At 43.2% G+C, this 17,847-nt stretch overlaps 1 protein-coding gene across 1 annotated transcript in view; it reads left to right on the top strand.

Moving 5' to 3' along the window:
- Positions 1 to 17,847, top strand: part of CNTNAP2 (contactin associated protein 2) — a 1,241,930-nt gene that overhangs the window by 694,452 nt on the left and 529,631 nt on the right. Inside the window, exon 12 of the mRNA XM_061587450.1 lies at positions 873 to 992. Within this exon, the coding sequence (XP_061443434.1) occupies positions 873 to 992 (120 nt within the window). The remainder of the gene's footprint in view (positions 1 to 872; positions 993 to 17,847) is intronic.

Here is a 17,847-nt window from a genome sequence, read left to right as displayed (position 1 = left end):
TATTGTCAACTTTCCTCTCCCACCTTCTAGAGCAAGCAGGTTTTACATTTTGAACACATCAAGTAAGAATGCACAGGGACAAGAACGGGAGTGGAGTAGAGTGAGAAAAAACATGGCTGGTTTTCCTACCCTGCCCATAAGGCAGCAGACTTTTATTGATTGGGATCTCAAGCACTGATGAGCTTTGTGAGAGGTCTGTTATAAAGCTAGTCAGGTAGTACAAATGGTAGTTTGCAAGTATTTTAAACAAATTTCCCATGAAGAGCAGTGGTTTTCAACTCTACTTCAGTGAACTCTTTCTACCTAAACATGTCTGCTAAGGAGCCCCTTAAGACTATATCTAGGATACACTTGCAGGGGAACCTCAGTGTTGCCTTATGTAGTTTACATGAGAGTACATCCTCCTAAAATGAAACCTTGTAGCTCTGCATCACTAAAGAAGTAGTGATGGACACGCTGTCTTTCAAAGAATCTTGTCCGTTATTACTGATCTTTTCACTGAACAACCCTGATTGAAGGAGCTTCTAAATTTCCCAAATTACAGTTTGATCACTTCCTCTGTTTTAACACTGCTTTTACTTTCTCTTTGATCAACTGTTTTATGGTCCTTAGATAAAAAATATCTACATATTTCAATCTTTAGATTTTGCCAAATTTCAAAGAGTTGAATCTCTTTAAAATTTTGTTTAAGCTCTGCTGTATGATAAATGGCAGATGATAAATACCTGCATTGTTATTTTTTTACAGTATTTAAATAGCTTTACCGTGGTTCTTTTACAATTATTACAATATTATAGCTTTTCCTAAGAATGTATTGTTCCTGGATCTCAGGAAAATTTGTTTACCTGTGTTATTGGTTTTGTTTATTTCAGCTAATTATGAACTCTCCTGTGAAGCATATAAACACTTGGGCAAAGCGACAGGTTCCTACTGGATAGATCCAGATGGCAGTGGTCCATTGGGACCTTTGAAAGTTTACTGCAATATGACAGGTAACTACACTGTGTAACAGCACCTTTTCCCTGTATGTGTATAATCTTGATCCTTCCCTCTATATAGTAAAGAAACAATGTACTATAGTGGATATTGTTGAATGCTCTCCCAGTGGAGGTACACCTGGTGCCATTGCTATCTATCTTTTGGTGCCAGGCAAAAACCTTCCTCCACCACCCCCTGGCTTTTGGCCCTTAATTTGAAGGCCTTCATATATTAGTGACTTCTTTTAGAGTGGCAGTTTTTGTAAGACCTGTCTTTAATCTGGGCCATGGGTCACCATATCTTGCCTTTCCCCCACCATTGGCCACCATACCTTGTCCTGCCCCCCCATGAGTCACCATCCCCCCCATGGGTCACCATGTGTCCCTTGCCCCTCCTGGGTCCATAATTCTAAAAGGGTGGGTTTATGTTTTGCACCTAGAATGGCTTAAGTTCAGGATCCCTTGCTGCCACAGAGCTCAAAGAAGAAATGGAAACTGATAGATCCCTATGGACACAAATCCCTAAGGAAAAACTAATAATGGAGAAGGGGGAAAAATACTGATAGTTGTTAAACAATTATTATTGTGAACTTACATTATCTGCTTAAAAGCAAGGATTTGGTTTACGTACATGTGCAGCAAATTAACCAAATAGACCCCTGGTGGCCAGCATAGTTGCTGCTCATTACATGTGCCAAAAAGACTATAGATGGCCTATTTTTAAAATAAAATAAAATAATTTTATACATGTACCAGTTCAAAAAGTGTCCATCTTCTGCACTTAACAATCACAGACTCATCTTTGGGTCCTGTACGCTGCAAACTTGACATCCACAATTTTGAACTATCTCAAGAGCTTATGAGGCTTCATTCTTTGGAGAGGCACCTTTTCGAGACAGATGTGATTTTACTTCAGAGTATTCAACATTTGAAGATGATTCAAATGTTACTATGTGGACGTGTATTTTAAACTGAAATGAGTTTGCAGTTATAAACACAGTTATTCCAAAATTGTTTCAATTTTTGGTTCAACGTGGCTTTACAAATCAATTTTTATTAAAAATGGTGTAATCAAAATACTGATTGCAGATACTGGACAAAAATTTGGAGACGGAGTTGAGATGCAGTCTAATTTTATGCCTGATTTTCCTGCACTACTTAATGAATATATATGTTAGATTGTCCACTAATTCTGTCAATAAATAATGCAAACGATTATGTATTTTTCCACCTTGAAAAACTCAGTTAAAATTGTTTTTGTCATGTGGTGAGAATGTTCACATTTGCCACAATTTGGGCAAATATGAATAAACTGTTGGACACTGCTGAATTAGACACTGGATTGAATTTCTCAATTAAGGTTGCTATTGCTATTTGTACTTCTATATTCATCTGAATTGGTATCCATTATTGGAGGTCAAACTGAGAGCCTGCATTAAGACTTCACTTACTATAATGCTCTCCCATTTTATGGTCCCTTTGCTAAAACGAAGCATAGTCTTTTATGGACTTTACAATTATTTAGCTCTAGAAGTGTTTCACTGTTTAATGAATACACGTGGGGGTTGTATTAGCAGTTTACTTTTCCATTTTGTTGTCAAGGTTCTAAAGGGTTGTTTTTGTATGTCTGTTTGTTTGTTTTATCCATCTCTGCCTTTTCATAAAAGGCTGCACTTCAGTGTTTTGTGGATGTTAATGTACAAATCATCTTTGCACGAAAAGATGTACCAATCATAGTCTGGTAAGTGTGAGCTCTTACCTCTGCACTTGGCCACTTGTATTACAAACAGACTCTTTATTCACTCTCCTTCCTCAAGTCTCTGTTGCCCTTAAGAAACCAACATTTCAGACAATGTCTCCTGGGCATGTCACATCAAGACCCAGTTGCTTCTGGATAGTGATACTGTTTGTCAAGCTGACAGACAGCAGAGCTGAGAATCCAGCCATTCAACTCTATGAAGAGAGACATTTTTTTCAAAGATCTCTGCTCTGTGATGGGTGATTATTGTTTTTCTCTGGCTTGTGTTTTTTTCTTTCTACTATTTGTATAACTCTATAAAAGCTCAGAGTAGATTAATGTTAAAAGAAATGAAACATTTAAAATCATGTTGAAATGGCATATTACGCTAATTTATTAGTGAGATTCATAATGAGAGTCATGAAAAGAGGCAAGTGTGTTTAAAAAGAGAGAAAAGGAGAGATGCATCCTTCTTTGAATCCCTAATCAATCTTCAGGGGTATGGTTCTGCTCTCTGATGCTTAATTCTCTAAATTAATTTGCCTAGAGAGAAGGGCAACTTTGCAGTGCTGCTACTGTTCACATGAAAAATTCAGGACGTCTTGCCTCCTCCTGTGTGCTCTGCCAGATGCTGTTTTAGAAAGGAATGAGTCAGCAATGAAAGAGCTGGAGGAGCCATCCATCTTCATACAGAAAGAGAGAAAGAGAGAGAGAGAGAGAGTTGGTGTGGATCTTACGACATAGCTGAAAGTATCTTTCTAACAATTCTATGCTTTTTCTCTTTCACAGCCTGGCACACTCCATGATATAGGATTATTTTTTTTAATGCATGTGGCATTGAGGCCTGTGACCATGTTTTTTATGCTTGTGACATTAAGACAGTTTTCTGGATTCCTTGAAGCCCCTGGGTCCCATTTTTCCCGAAGGACCGCAGAAGCATCCCAAGTCCATTGTAGTCCTTTGCCACAGTTTTTTTGTTTGTTTTAAGCCACAGCTTTACTGTTTTGACTACGGTAAATGTGGCCAGTGTAGAGGAGAACTTTCTAAACATAGTGGTCTCCATCTTTGGAGGCTTGGCATTAATTATTCACCTGAAGTATCCTGCCAAGGCTGATTCATGTAACACTCAACCATAATTTGTTATGTCTGAATGAGGCCAGTCTCTGCACAGACCACTCTTTGATTGCTAAGGTCTTCTGATGAGACACTTTTGGTGGTCCCACATGCTTCTGAAGTTTGGCTCCAAGGCCTTTAGTATAGCAGGGCCTGCGGAACTCCTTGCCAATAGAAGTCTAGCAATAGAGAGTCATCCCTGCTCATTTTTGGATGTCTTCTAAAACTTATATCATTCAGACAGACCTTTCAAACCTGATAATTCTTTGCCAACCAGCTCTTACTGATGGGTTTGACATTTTAAAATTGTTCTTATTGTGTTTTTAGGTTGCATGCTGCCTTGTGATATTTTATATGAAATTGTGGTTTATAAATATTTAAATAAATAAACATTTCTTTAGAGAGTATCACATGGAATCCAAATTTACTGTGTGATCTGGTTTTAGTATTAGACCATATGCTGAAAAACTAAATAGTCTTCCTTAATCCTTTGCTGAAAGAGGACACCTGAGCAGTAACAGCCAGTTACACTGCTAAGCAGATCCTAAATTTCACCATAAATTTCACCACCCATTCATTTACAAGAAGAGGGAGGGGTGTGGCATTGTCCTTGTTCTTAGGGATGTCAGCCAACCTGGTTTAGTTATCCCCTATACTCTTCTCTAAGGTAGTAGTTAACTTTGACAGCCATTTGATGCCATGTGATCAACCATAATTTCTTAAGGGTCTTGCAGGAAGCAGGCCATTTGGGACCAGGGAGATGTCTTAATATGTTATAATTTTGTGTCATGCTTACACAAAAGGGGGAGTTCTGGCGACCCCTGTGGTGTCCTGACCAAGCTCATTGGAATCAGACAGAGTCACTGGTGTATTTTTCTCCAGTATGTTTAATTAAAAAAAAGTCAGTTCATGGCTTACAGGTCACAAAAGATTCTCCATCTCTGCACAACATATCTAGGCATGACTACTCAAAACTAAGATATTGTTGCAGCAATTAGACATGCCCCACGACCCTTAAATAGATGCAGGTGGGTCCTTTCTACTTGCTTGAGGAAGATGTCACAGAATGGAACCATGTGTGTGAATGAGCACTCCACTTAGGTGGGAAAGTGAAAAACAGCTGAGCCTGCCAACATAGTTGTCTACAGGTCTGGGATGATGGGGGTAGTGGAACTTCATGAAGATCCTCCTCCTCTAGAAGAGGAGTGCACGGTGGCAACAACTTGGAAGAAGAGGGGGTGGAGGGGAGGAGAAGTTATGGGCTCCTGAGCAGCCAGCTTTTCCTCTGTTGTAACTGGAGCTAAGGGGGAGGAGCTGTCAATGTCAAAAGTACTGAAGTCCACTGTACTTCCTGGTTGTAAGTTACTAGCACCCTCTCCCAGGTCCCATTTTGTAGCTTGTCCCCTCTTCATCACTCCAGCACCACTTCACGGAGCTCTTGACAGTGGAAGGGGGAAAGGGGGAGCTTTGGTGATTGTAGGCGGGGTTGGCAAGCAAAGCAAGCAGGGGCGGCAGCCCCTTGTAGGAACACAGGAAGCTGCCTTATACTGAATCAGACCATTGATCCATCTTGTTCAGTATTGTCTACACCTTCCCTGAGACACAGTAAGTAATACTTCCATCATACGGTAAACTCTTACCCCATGTAATATGCTACACCATGAAGCACAGGAAGACTTGCTTGTCTTTGCATATTTATATGTTCCCGTTTCATTTGATACAGCTTGCCTCCTTTCTAATTACTCACAGCCATTTCATCTTTGCAGATCATCTAGACTTTCTAACTGCTCTTTTTTTTTTACCAGATCATCTGCTTTTCTTTAATAGAACTGATTTCTACAAGTAGGTATAACAACAACCTATCAGCTCTTCAGTCTTCACAAGGGAAGAGAGAGTTGTCCAGTTTTTGTTCCCTTATCCAAGCAAAGCGGCACCCTTGCTCAGTGCCACTAGTGCTCAGGGTGATACAGGCTCTTACTTTTCTTAATTACTGGTGGTGGTTAAGGGAGAGGCACAAGTGTGCCAAGTGCCTGCTTGTCAGTTAACTTATTACAACACAGTATGGTGTCGTGGTTAAGGTGTTGGACTATGACCTGGGAGACCAGGGTTCGAATCCCCACATAGCCATGAAGCTCACTGGGTGGCCTTGGGCCAGTCACTGCCTCTCAGCCTCATGGAAACCCTCTTCATAGGGTCGCCATAAGTTGGAATTGACTTGAAGGCAGTACATTGACATTTTGCAGTTCCACCAACATGCAAATCAGGCTCCTTCATAGTGCTGCCTCTTAGTTTTCTTATAATAAGAGAGCACTACCAGGTTCTATTTTTCTCTATAGCTTTAAATTCTCTGCCCAGCCAAAGTTTGACATTCCAGCAAACCATACACTAAAACCTTAGAATAGGTGCTCAAATCCCCCACATTCTTTACAAAAAAAACCCTGTAGAGGGTAAATACATTTATAACATGTAATACTAAGATCATCATACGTCAGTTTTTTCATGGCCAGACTGTTGCAAACCAGAATCCAGAAGCTGTGTACCATTTTCCACAGTAGGGTAGTTCAAATCACTCCCCTGAGTTTTTTATTCACTGTCTTCCTCTGCTTGTTGTAGAGTGAGAGACGGTTTATGTCTGTGCACTTTTGGCCATAGCTGCAGGGCGTCTCGCCTCTCTGTATCCACTGACGCTGTATTAGGCATTTCTACCTACTGGGAGCAGATGGTTTCCTGAAGTGTTTTCACAGGTCCCACACACCATGTGGCTTTACCCTATAGACAAGCTGAGTTGCAGCTTTTCCTCCACAAGGAAGGGCTGTGCTTTCCAAGAGCCAGCCAAGCTATTTTTCCTGGGAAAAAATCAAATTACAAAGTGACTCACTAGTGCATTATAATCAGAGAAAAATGTGTTGAAAATCCTCAAGAGGGAAAAGGATTATGGAGCCCCCTGCCTACTTTTGCTCCTCTACTGATCATCTGAGGTAGAATGCAGACCAGACTCCATAGCTGCATTTTGTAAAACAAAAACGCTGGGAAAAGCTACATGCGACTGAGCACTGCATGCAGTTTGCCTCTCAAATTGTGCTGCTATCCCCCATTCTGCTGACCTATGAGAGGACAGAGCAAGTAAAGGTAAAGGTGTCCCCGCACTTGTAGTGCAAGTCGTTTCCGACTCTTAGGGTGACATCTTGCGACGTTTACTAGGCAGACCATATATATGGGGTGGGATTGCCAGTTCCTTCCCCGGCCTTTACCCCCCAGCACATGCCAGGTACTCATTTTACTGACCACGGATGGACGGAAGGCTAAGTGGACCTCAACCCCTTTTACCGGAGATTCGACTTCCTCCTTCCGTTGGAATCGAACTCCGGCTGTGAGCAGAGCTTCGGCTGTGTTACCGCCACTTACCACTCTGTGCCACAGAGGATGCTTTAACTGTACATAATTTATTGGCACACACATAGCTACAACTTAGGACACTATGCATGTAGGTGGAGGTCTCAACCCCACAGGCAAATCAGGAAATCTGGAGGGGTGTATTATCTTCCTGCTCATCAAACAAGCACCATGTGGATTGATTCTTCAAAATATGAATACACATCTGATGCAGTCTAGCCCTCTAGTTACACAACACAGTTCAATATTCCATTTATGGCAGTCCAAGATGTTTGGCAAACACAAATGGCTATTTACAAGTAATAGCTGTTGACCATCTTGTGTATGTGAATACTTGGTGAGTTAGTTTTCTGTAGATTCCTTTCAAGTGGTAAAGAGAATTCTACTACTACACTGCTTCCTTGGATTTTTGATTGAGTGTAGTAGAAATTCTTAACTCTTGGAAGTATGCAAGAGACTAAGTGGCCATTGGAATTGGTTGTGAGCTGCCCACCTCTGGACCACCACATCCTAGGCTCCATTTGCATACTTTTTCTAGAGGTGCTATTCCTACCTCCAGACCTCTTCTCCCTATGTACTGTGTGGATGCCTTGGCTAAGACATGCTTTGTATTGCCCCTCTCTGTCCCATTCCAAAACTCTCTCTCAGCCTTGCATTTCAGAAACACCTGATTCTGCTATGAGAACTGATCTGATGCGTAGGTTACTAGGTTTTATGCATTTCCCCCCAGTTTGGATTTCTGGAATGTTTGAAATCCACTGCACAAACACAGTAAACTTATCTGTAATATTGGTACACACATTATTTAATTATTCCTAGCTTACAGAGAAATCCAAACTATGGGCAGCCAGAGTAATTTACACTGGGGTAAATTATGCTGGTGTCATTTACCCCTGTTCCAAACTCTGTTCAAGAGCAAGGCTACAGCCCGCTGGCAGAGGGAAAACAAGCCTTTAACAAAAGACTTCTGCTGGGTTGCTACTTGCTAGGTTGCATTACTAAGCTGTACAGAGTGTATAATAGGGGTAAATCTCCCCTTCCCCAACCCCATCTGACCCCCAGAACGCACCTTATTGGCTTTAGCCAATATAGCCCTGATGAGCCCAAGCTCAGCCAGCTCAGCCGGAGATCTGCCTATTCAAAACTCCTTTCATCCTGGTAGATCTCAGGTTTCTTTGGATTGCTCCAAAGCCTTTTTTTAATGTTGTCTACTTGCTCTGTATAAGATCCTCCGTGGCGCAGAGTGGTAAGCGGCAGTAACGCAGCCGAAGCTCTGCTCACGGCCGGAGTTTGATTCCAACGGAAGGAGGAAGTCGAATCTCCGGTAAAAGGGGTCGAGGTCCACTTAGCCTTCCATCCATCCGTGGTCGGTAAAATGAGCACCCGGCATACGCTGGGGGGTAACGAAAGGCCAGGGAAGGAACTGGCAATCCCATCCCATATATATGGTCTGCCTAGTAAACGTCGCAAGATGTCACCCTAAGAGTCGGAAACGACTCGCACTATAAGTGCGGGGACACCTTTACCTTTTTAAAGCATATAGATAGAAATCATAGATGCTCATGGCATTTCCCACTATCTCACAAATAAGCAGCATTGAACTTCTGTTTTTGAAAAAAAGAGTTAACATGTAAAAATGATTCTCTTTTTTTATAAAAGGAAATGTTATTACAAAGGCATTTTCTCTTCTTGCAGAAATGGGCAAAGTGTAATGTGTTCTATAACACAGCATACCGAAATGACCTTGACCTTGAGCAAAACAAAAAGTAATAATGAAAACTGTTACAACAGAACTTGTGAGAAAAGGGGAATCATTGCTTAAGTGCATGGAGTGCAACAGTAAATTTTCCCCTCATCCATCTCTATCATCTGGTAATTTATTAGCCAGGACCTAGAAGATATTGGTGCTTCCTTTTCTGACAGCATTCTGCATATATTTGCAGGCCTTTTTTTGTTTGTTTCTATATCAGCCTGCTTTTGTTCCTGATACAAAATTCAAAAACCTGTATTTCTTTCTGAATTCTATATTTATGTGTTGTGCTCACTTTGCAGTTATAAAGATCAACCAAAATTGGTTTTATTTGTATTTTCTATTATTTTACTACAATTGGATTAATCCTGCCAGACTGACCACAGACAATCAATATCACAATCTAAAGGCACAGTCCACTAGGAAATTCTGGCACAAGCCCCTCTAAAATAAATGAGCATTAAACCAGAGCAGAAAATTACTCTGTAGTATTTTCCCCTTAGCCACTGGGTGGTTGATAGAGATTGTTAATTGAATAATCCAATGAGGTGGGGTGAAAATCTGACACAGACATTCAGCAAATTGTGGGTTTGTGCATGCTATCCAACAGGGAGCAGTTGTTTTTGTAAGATTGCTTTTTCCTTATGTTTTGTTGAGGATTTTCAGTCAATTTTTGACTGTCACAAATTGGTGAAAGTGTGACATCAGGCACCTATTGCATGCCTCTGTGTAAAACATTCCAGCGAGCAGTTGACAGTCCTGAAGGTTCAGGCCCAATGTGGTGACACACCATGTAGCTACTCAGGTGTAAATGGGTATCTGATCTGCTGAATAGCCAAATAAAATGCTGGTGGTAACATTACTCCTTAGAGGGTTCTGGGCCTTAGAAATTATAGTCTGGGGGAGAAGGGCCATTGTCTGGCTGAACTTTGCTTTTCATCATATATAAAGTTTATTTATTTACTGTTCTTTTATGATTTTGAGGTGCTGAATCTGAAGAGTGCAACTCTCTAAACCTTGGGGAAATTTCACATTTCAGTTCTAAATTTCTCAATATAGCAGACTGAACCTTTTTGTTTTTCTTTTATACTTCATTTTATTCAACTGCATGAGACTCGTCTAATTTGGATTATAAGCATCTCAAAAATATTTAAGAATTTTGAGGACATTGATCAGTGGTAGATCCAAGGATACTGTTGGGGGGGCACTTTTCCAGGAGCGTTAAGCATGTTGCCTACCTTCAAATAAAAATACAGAATTCCAATAAAAAACCAGCATTTATTAATGCATTTTCAATTTTACACTGCATTTTAAGTATTATTTTATTACTAAATTTAACAATTAAATTACTGTATTTATTTCCATTATTAATATAATGTATCAGCACAAATATCTTCAGCGCTATCCAGATCATCATGTATAATTCCATTGCTGCATTCACCTTGGCAAGTGCAGAATGTTGTACACCTTAATTGGACTTTACTGCACCCACATGCATGGCTATAACCTTTGGAGCATGAACATCTGATAAGATTTAGTACCGTGTTAGGTGCTAGAGGTGTACCTCATGGTACTCCTCTGCTGTGGTTGACAAAATCTCCCATCCAAAATCCAGAGGGTCCAGTAGAGGTGAACTAATTAGATGGGCAGACTTCCATCATGCTGTTTCAAGGTATGCTTGTTTATAGTGTTGCTGTATTGCACCAGGTGTTGGAGGCAACTTAGAAAGTGTTGGCATGTTTGTTACTGTTTTGCTCACCATATGCTTCTTCCACAAATGAACACACAAGCCTTCTGTCGAGGTCTCCCCATGGCATAGCTCAGCAAGGTGTCACACTGTTTGATTACAACTGTTACTTCTGAAGGGGGGGGGGTCACCAACAACTATAAGCATCCCTTTAAGCAAGTGGCCTTTACCAATTCCAGCAAGAGATGAGGTTGTGTCACAACCTGTTAGAGCATGGGCAGCTAGCATATCTGTTATATATAGGTTGTAAGCTATGGCAACATCACTTATGTCAATTACTGATTTGGTCTTACAACATTCTTCCATTGTAATAGGTGTTAATATGTGTTGGGTATATATGTGTTATGCCAGCAGCAGCAAGATCTCAGTGTCATCACATCTTACTCATATTGGATGATCTGGGGCATTTTCCACGTCCTGTATGGCTATGTAGCTATGGCTATGTAGCCGCCTTGAGGGCCTTTTGGCCAAAAGGTGGGATAGAAATAAACTAATAATAATAATAATAATAATAATAATAATAATAATAATAATAATAAATGTACACAATATATACGTCAGGTTCCTCATGTGTTGTTGATGGGCCCCATCATGCAATGCCACTGGTGATGGCTCTGGACCAGTTACATTTAGTCTGTGGGTTTTGTTGGCATCAACATTCTTTAGTGAATCAACAATCAATGTAACCTCTTGTGTTTTTGTCTTCATAGAGTTCAGTACCACTTCTCTTTTTGGTAGTGAAGAAGCCAGAGAGAATTGGTATCGCCTGGAATGTGCTCCCTGCCATTTCTTTGTTGTAGGCGCTTTGATACGTTTCTCATAGGATCTGTCAAACACTACATGCATGATGGGAGTTTGTTTCAGCTCTCATTCTACCAGCACTTTGTATTCACTCACATACATTTGCACAGTACCTGGCTGTGCTGGCCAGACACACACCAGAGAATGACACAGCTATCAAGAATAATTGTGTGAGGTAGAAAATGGATCATTTGAGCACTTCTTGTGATGGCAAATTTTCCTTTGAGCACAGGTCTGCTGCATATTACCATCTTCACTTAAGAGAGCAGGAGGCACTGGGGCAAGTTCATGACTAAGTACATCATCCATGTTGATGTACAATCACAGAATAGTGGAGTTCAAAGGCCATCGAGTCCAACTCACTGTTCAATGCCTCGAGATGATGTGAACAATCCCACTGGGACAGCATCAGAGTATGACCTACAACCACTTCATGACTATCTGCTGAACCCAGCTTCATGGATTTGGTGACTGTTGTTGTTTTAATTGTTTTAGTCATAGTTCCATGAAAGCCAGAGGGCCAGTTGCTGACAAATTCACTGTACTGACTACTCCCTACAGCTACCACATCATGTACATTTAACGAGCAATCTTGCAGAATTTGAGCACTATGTTTATTAAACCATTCCCTGTGTGACTGCTGTCTGTCATCAAGTGGACTGATGCATGTTGTTAAATAATCCTGCATCTTCATGCAATCTGCACAGTGGATAAGCCTCTCTCTTGTGATAGGTCCTGGCATTCTCAACATTCCTTTCCTTCATGTCTTCCAGATCTTTTAAAAGCTGACCAAAAACGTGTTGTGACAGAGCCCAAACAGCCAGAATCTTTGGTTTCAGAGTAAATCCAATTATGCCTCCAGAACCATGACCATATCACATGTATACTGTCTTAATAAACAGATAGGTCCATAGCCCATTTCAAATCTTTCTTATGCCTGACTATATGTTCACCTGCCATGAACTTTATAAATAGCTCTTTGTCATGTTTTTACATAGTTTTCAAGCAGTAGGACCCACACTGTGCATAGTTGACATGCCCTGCAATGAAGAACTACGGGAGCATTGACTCTACTGCATATAACTGCAGTAACCAATCTCCTCTCTCAGCATGGATGAAATTCATCATAATGAAAACAACCCATATCTTTGAAGTCTGACTACTTTCAGACTTTTTATCAATCAGTTCCACCATATTATTCATAGATGCATCACCTGGGTGGTCACTAATAACTCCCCACAATATTTCTTCTGCAACCATCCTAAGGGCTCTCACATTTTGAGGAACGTGTGTCCTGAAAGCACCTTTGGTACCCCAGCAGATGCAGTTCAGAAGGTCTTCTAGTCCATTACCAACACATGAGAGCACCAACACAACTTCCAGCCTCAGTAAGACATTATTAAATAAATGGCCACTACCCAAGTTACATTTATAAAGGTTATGAAGTTGTTGATCAGTTGTGAAGATAGTCCAGTTCTGACCTAATGTTACAGTTATTTGCATTGCCTCAGGTTTGAATGTAATATTGTGAAATTTCTCCAAGGTTTAGAGAGTGGCATTCTTCAGATTCAGAGTCAGCACCTCAAAATCATATAAAAACAGTCAAAAAACATTATATATAATTAAACGCAAGGCTAGCCACAGTGCATCTTGGGTAGGAAATATCTTAGAAAGTACCTTAATGAAGTCTTTCATATCTACAGCGTAAATTCAAGAGTAGTCAACACAGAATAAAAAAGCATCAGGTAAGGGACATTTTCCAGCTAAGAGCCTAATTCAAATCTATACACCAATCAAAGCTGAAACAAATTAATCTTGCCACCAATTCTGTGGTTTGATGGTCTACATGAGACATTGTTGTCCTTTGCAAACATGAGGGAATTGAGTATTAATCTTCTCACAATTATTTATAGGATTCATGCCAATTTCTGTTCCTTCAACCTTCAAATGAATAGAGATTAATAGATCCAGAACTGCTTTGATTAACAATAGTCTGCAAAACATCTTTCTTGCTAAGCAGGTTAGAATCATCCTCTTTCTACTTAATTTCCATCCATTACAGACAGCACAGATATGCGAAACTTAAAATTGTATCCTATCAAATTCATGGCTCTGTGGATTCCGTGTTGCCTTCTCTTCATTCTAGAGAGGCAATTTTCATCTTGTTTTCATGTGCAACTTGCTACAAAATGCACATTCTCAGACATGCTCTTATACTTGAGCAACATGCCTTTAAGTCAGGGTGAGGAACCCTTTTTGGCCTGAGGGCCACATTCCCTTCCAGCAACCTTCAGGGGCCACATGCCAGTGGCAGTGAGACCAGAGGCAAAAGTGGTCAGAACAATGAGTGGAAATATTACCTTTGTACAGACAGCTAGTGTCTATCATCTGTTCAGGCAAGCAAGAAGCATTCTCAGATTTCAAAGACACATTTGAACCAGGCAAAAACACTGAAGGAAGGTGCAAAGCAGGGTCAGTGAGGGGTGTGGCCTGAGTACTGATGTGTGGCTCAGAAGGAGGTGTGGCGTAGGAAAAGTCCCAAGGGCCAAATACAGAAGCATGGAGGGCAGCATTTGGTTCCTAGGGCCTGAGGTTCCCCACCCCTAATTTAAGTCATTAATGAGGCTGTAGTTGTAAGAATTCTTACTTTGTAATAAGTCCCACTGAACTCCAGGACTTATTTCTGAAAAGCATGTATAGAATTGCGATGTTATGCTTACTCCCATGTGACCTGGGTGGTTTATGTAGAGTTGTAGTTATATCCAAATAACACAAGAGACCCAGGCCCTGCAGGAGAAAGAAAGCATCGCCCCAAGGGAAGGAGAGGCTGCTGCTGCTGTGCTGCTGCTGCTGCGGGACCACCACCTCCACCACCCTTCCCAGAGGGACTTCTGCCTGGCAGGACCAGGCCCCAGGTACCCAGCCAGCCAGGACTGATTCTTACCACCTGTCCCTCTTTGGAGGGATACATAAGCCGGCTGGCTGAGGTGGCCTGGGAGACCCAGGCCCTGCAGGAGAAAGAAAGCATCGCCCCAAGGGAAGGAGAGGCTGCTGCTGCTGTGCTGCTGCTGCTGCGGGACCACCACCTCCACCACCCTTCCCAGAGGGACTTCTGCCTGGCAGGACCAGGCCCCAGGTACCCAGCCAGCCAGGACTGATTCTTACCACCTGTCCCTCTTTGGAGGGATACATAAGCCGGCTGGCTGAGGTGGCCTGGGAGACCCAGGCCCTGCAGGAGAAAGAAAGCATCGCCCCAAGGGAAGGAGAGGCTGCTGCTGCTGTGCTGCTGCTGCTGCGGGACCACCACCTCCACCACCCTTCCCAGAGGGACTTCTGCCTGGCAGGACCAGGCCCCAGGTACCCAGCCAGCCAGGACTGATTCTTACCACCTGTCCCTCTTTGGAGGGATACATAAGCCGGCTGGCTGAGGTGGCCTGGGAGACCCAGGCCCTGCAGGAGAAAGAAAGCATCGCCCCAAGGGAAGGAGAGGCTGCTGCTCTTGCTGCTGTGCTGCTCCTTTCTTTTTCTTTTTCTTTACTTTTTGTTGGTGTGTTGATGCAATTTGAGATGAATGGGTGCCTGATTATATGAATGTATGTTTGTTTATATGCTGTATATATGGCTGTATATATAGCTGTTTTTATACGTTTAATTGTTGTATATTTTAGTTGTATTATGTGCTTCAGAGAGAGTTTTATCCATCAGGTGGGGAGACTTGAGGGGGCCCCAATTGCCGTAGTGACGGGCAAAGGAAGGTATGGCGCTGTGAGAAGGACGTGCCAGGTAAGGGGAACGCGGTCCAGACATGTTGTGGCTGTGCCTTGTTCCGGTCCTTCCCACACCCGCAAGGTCGTTGGTAGTCCTATCAGCCAACTCTCAGATCTCCAGTTGCTGTTATTAAATGCCAGATCGGTATATAATAAAACCTCCCTCGTCCACGATTTGATTGTGGATGAGGCAGCCGATCTGGCATGTATAACCGAGACCTGGGTGGGTGAGCAGGGAGGAGTTGGTCTCTCTCAGCTCTGCCCACCGGGGTACCTGGTCCAGCATCATGGTAGATCTGAGGGTCGGGGAGGTGGGGTTGCTGTCGTCTATAAGAGTTCCATCTCACTCACCAAGCACCATGTTCATTCAGTTACTGGCCTGGAGTGTTTGCACCTTGTGTTGGGCCAGAGGGACAGGCTGGGAATCCTTTTGGTGTACCGCCCACCTTGCTGCCCAATGGCTTCCCTAACTGAGCTGGCGGAAGTGGTCTCGGATATATTGTTGAGGTCCCCCAGACTAATAGTACTGGGGGATTTCAACATTCATGCCGAGACCACTTTGTCTGGCGCGGCTCAGGACTTCATGGCTTCCATGACAGCCATGGGGCTGTCTCAATATGTTAGTGGTCCAACACATGTATCGGGGCACACTCTAGACCTTGTTTTTGCTACTGAGCATGGGGAAAGTGATCTGGATGTGGGGAGTTTTACAACACTCCCTTTGTCATGGACAGACCACTGCTTGCTGAAGTTTAGACTTTCAGTAACCTCTTCCCTCTGCAAGGGTGGGGGACTTATTAAAATGGTCCGCCCCCGGAGACTAATGGATCCTGAAGGTTTTCAAAGGGCTCTGGGGGATTTTCCGGCTGATAGGACTGGCGCTCCTGCTGAAGCCCTGGTCGCTCTGTGGAATACGGAGATGACCCGGGCTGTAAACACGATCGCTCCTGCACGCCCTCTCCTGTGTAGAGCTCATACAGCTCCATGGTATACTCCGGAGCTGAGAGCGATGAAGCAAGATAGGAGGAGGCTTGAGCGGAAATGGAGACGAACTCCCGACGGATACAATTATGCGCTGGTTAGTGCTTCGACTAAGCTCTATGTAGGAGCAGTGAAGGCAGCTAAAAAACATCATTTTGCTGCCACTATTAAATCATCTCTTTGCCGCCCAGCGGAGCTCTTTTGAGTTGTCCGGGGGCTTCTCCATTCAAACCCTCCGGACAGGGTGGAATCATCGGAGGCCCGCTGTAATCAGTTTGCCGATCACTTCCAGAATAAGATCTCATGTATCCGCCGGGACCTAGACTCTCAAGTTATAGCAGTAGATCCTAGTGAGGTGTCCGGAGCACAGTCTTGTCCTGTTTTGTTGGATGAGCTTCAGTTGGTTCAACTCGAGGACGTGGACAAGGTGCTTGGACAGGTACGTGCAACCACTTCGGTACTGGATCCTTGCCCCTCCTGGCTGATAAAAACTAGCAGGAATGGAACAGGTAGCTGGGCCAAGGAAGTGATAAATGCCTCTTTACGAGAGGGAGTGGTCCCGGGCTGTCTGAAAGAGGCAGTGGTGAGACCACTCCTGAAAAAGCCTTCCTTGGACCCAGACAATTTTAACAGCTACAGGCCAGTGGCGAATGTTCCATTCCTGGGCAAGGTCTTGGAACGGGTGGTTGCTGGCCAGCTCCAGGCGCTATTGGATGAAACTGATTATCTAGATCCATTTCAATCGGGTTTTAGGCCCGGTTTTGGCACTGAGACAGCCTTGGTCGCCCTGTACGATGACCTATGTCGGGAAAGAGACAGAGGGAGTGTAACTCTGTTGATTCTCCTTGATCTCTCAGCGGCTTTTGATACCATCGACCATGGTATCCTTCTGGAGAGGCTCGCGGAGTTGGGAGTTGGAGGTACTGCTTGGCAGTGGTTCCGCTCCTACTTGGCGGGTCGTCTCCAGAAGGTAGTGCTTGGGGAACATTGCTCGACACCGCGGGCTCTCCAATATGGGGTCCCGCAGGGGTCAGTTTTGTCCCCCCTGCTTTTTAATATCTACATGAAGCCGTTGGGAGAGGTCATCAGGAGTTTTGGAGTGCGTTGTCATCAGTATGCTGATGACACGCAGCTCTACTTCTCCTTTTCATCTTCTTCAGGTGAGGCTGTCGATTTGCTGAACCGTTGCCTGGCCTCGACAATGGACTGGATGAGAGTTAACAAACTGAAGCTCAATCCAGACAAGACTGAGATGCTGTTGGTGGACGGGTTCTCTGATCGGATGGTGGATATATACCCTGTCCTGGACGGGGTTACACTCCCCCTAAAGGACCGGGTTCGTAGTCTGGGAGTCTTTTTAGACTCTTCCATCTCACTTGAGGCTCAAGTAGCCTCGGTGGTTAGGAATGCGTTTTACCAACTTCGGTTGGTAGCCCAGCTACGTCCCTATTTGAGTAAAGAGGACCTTACATCAGTGGTACATGCTCTGGTAACCTCACGTTTGGATTACTGTAATGCGCTTTACGTAGGGCTACCTTTGAAGACAGTTCGGAAGCTACAACTAGTGCAAAATGCGGCGG

Source organism: Rhineura floridana, chromosome 10 (genome assembly GCF_030035675.1).
Source record: "Rhineura floridana isolate rRhiFlo1 chromosome 10, rRhiFlo1.hap2, whole genome shotgun sequence".
Lineage (NCBI taxonomy): Eukaryota > Metazoa > Chordata > Lepidosauria > Squamata > Rhineuridae > Rhineura > Rhineura floridana.
This window is presented reverse-complemented; position numbering and strand designations above follow the sequence as displayed.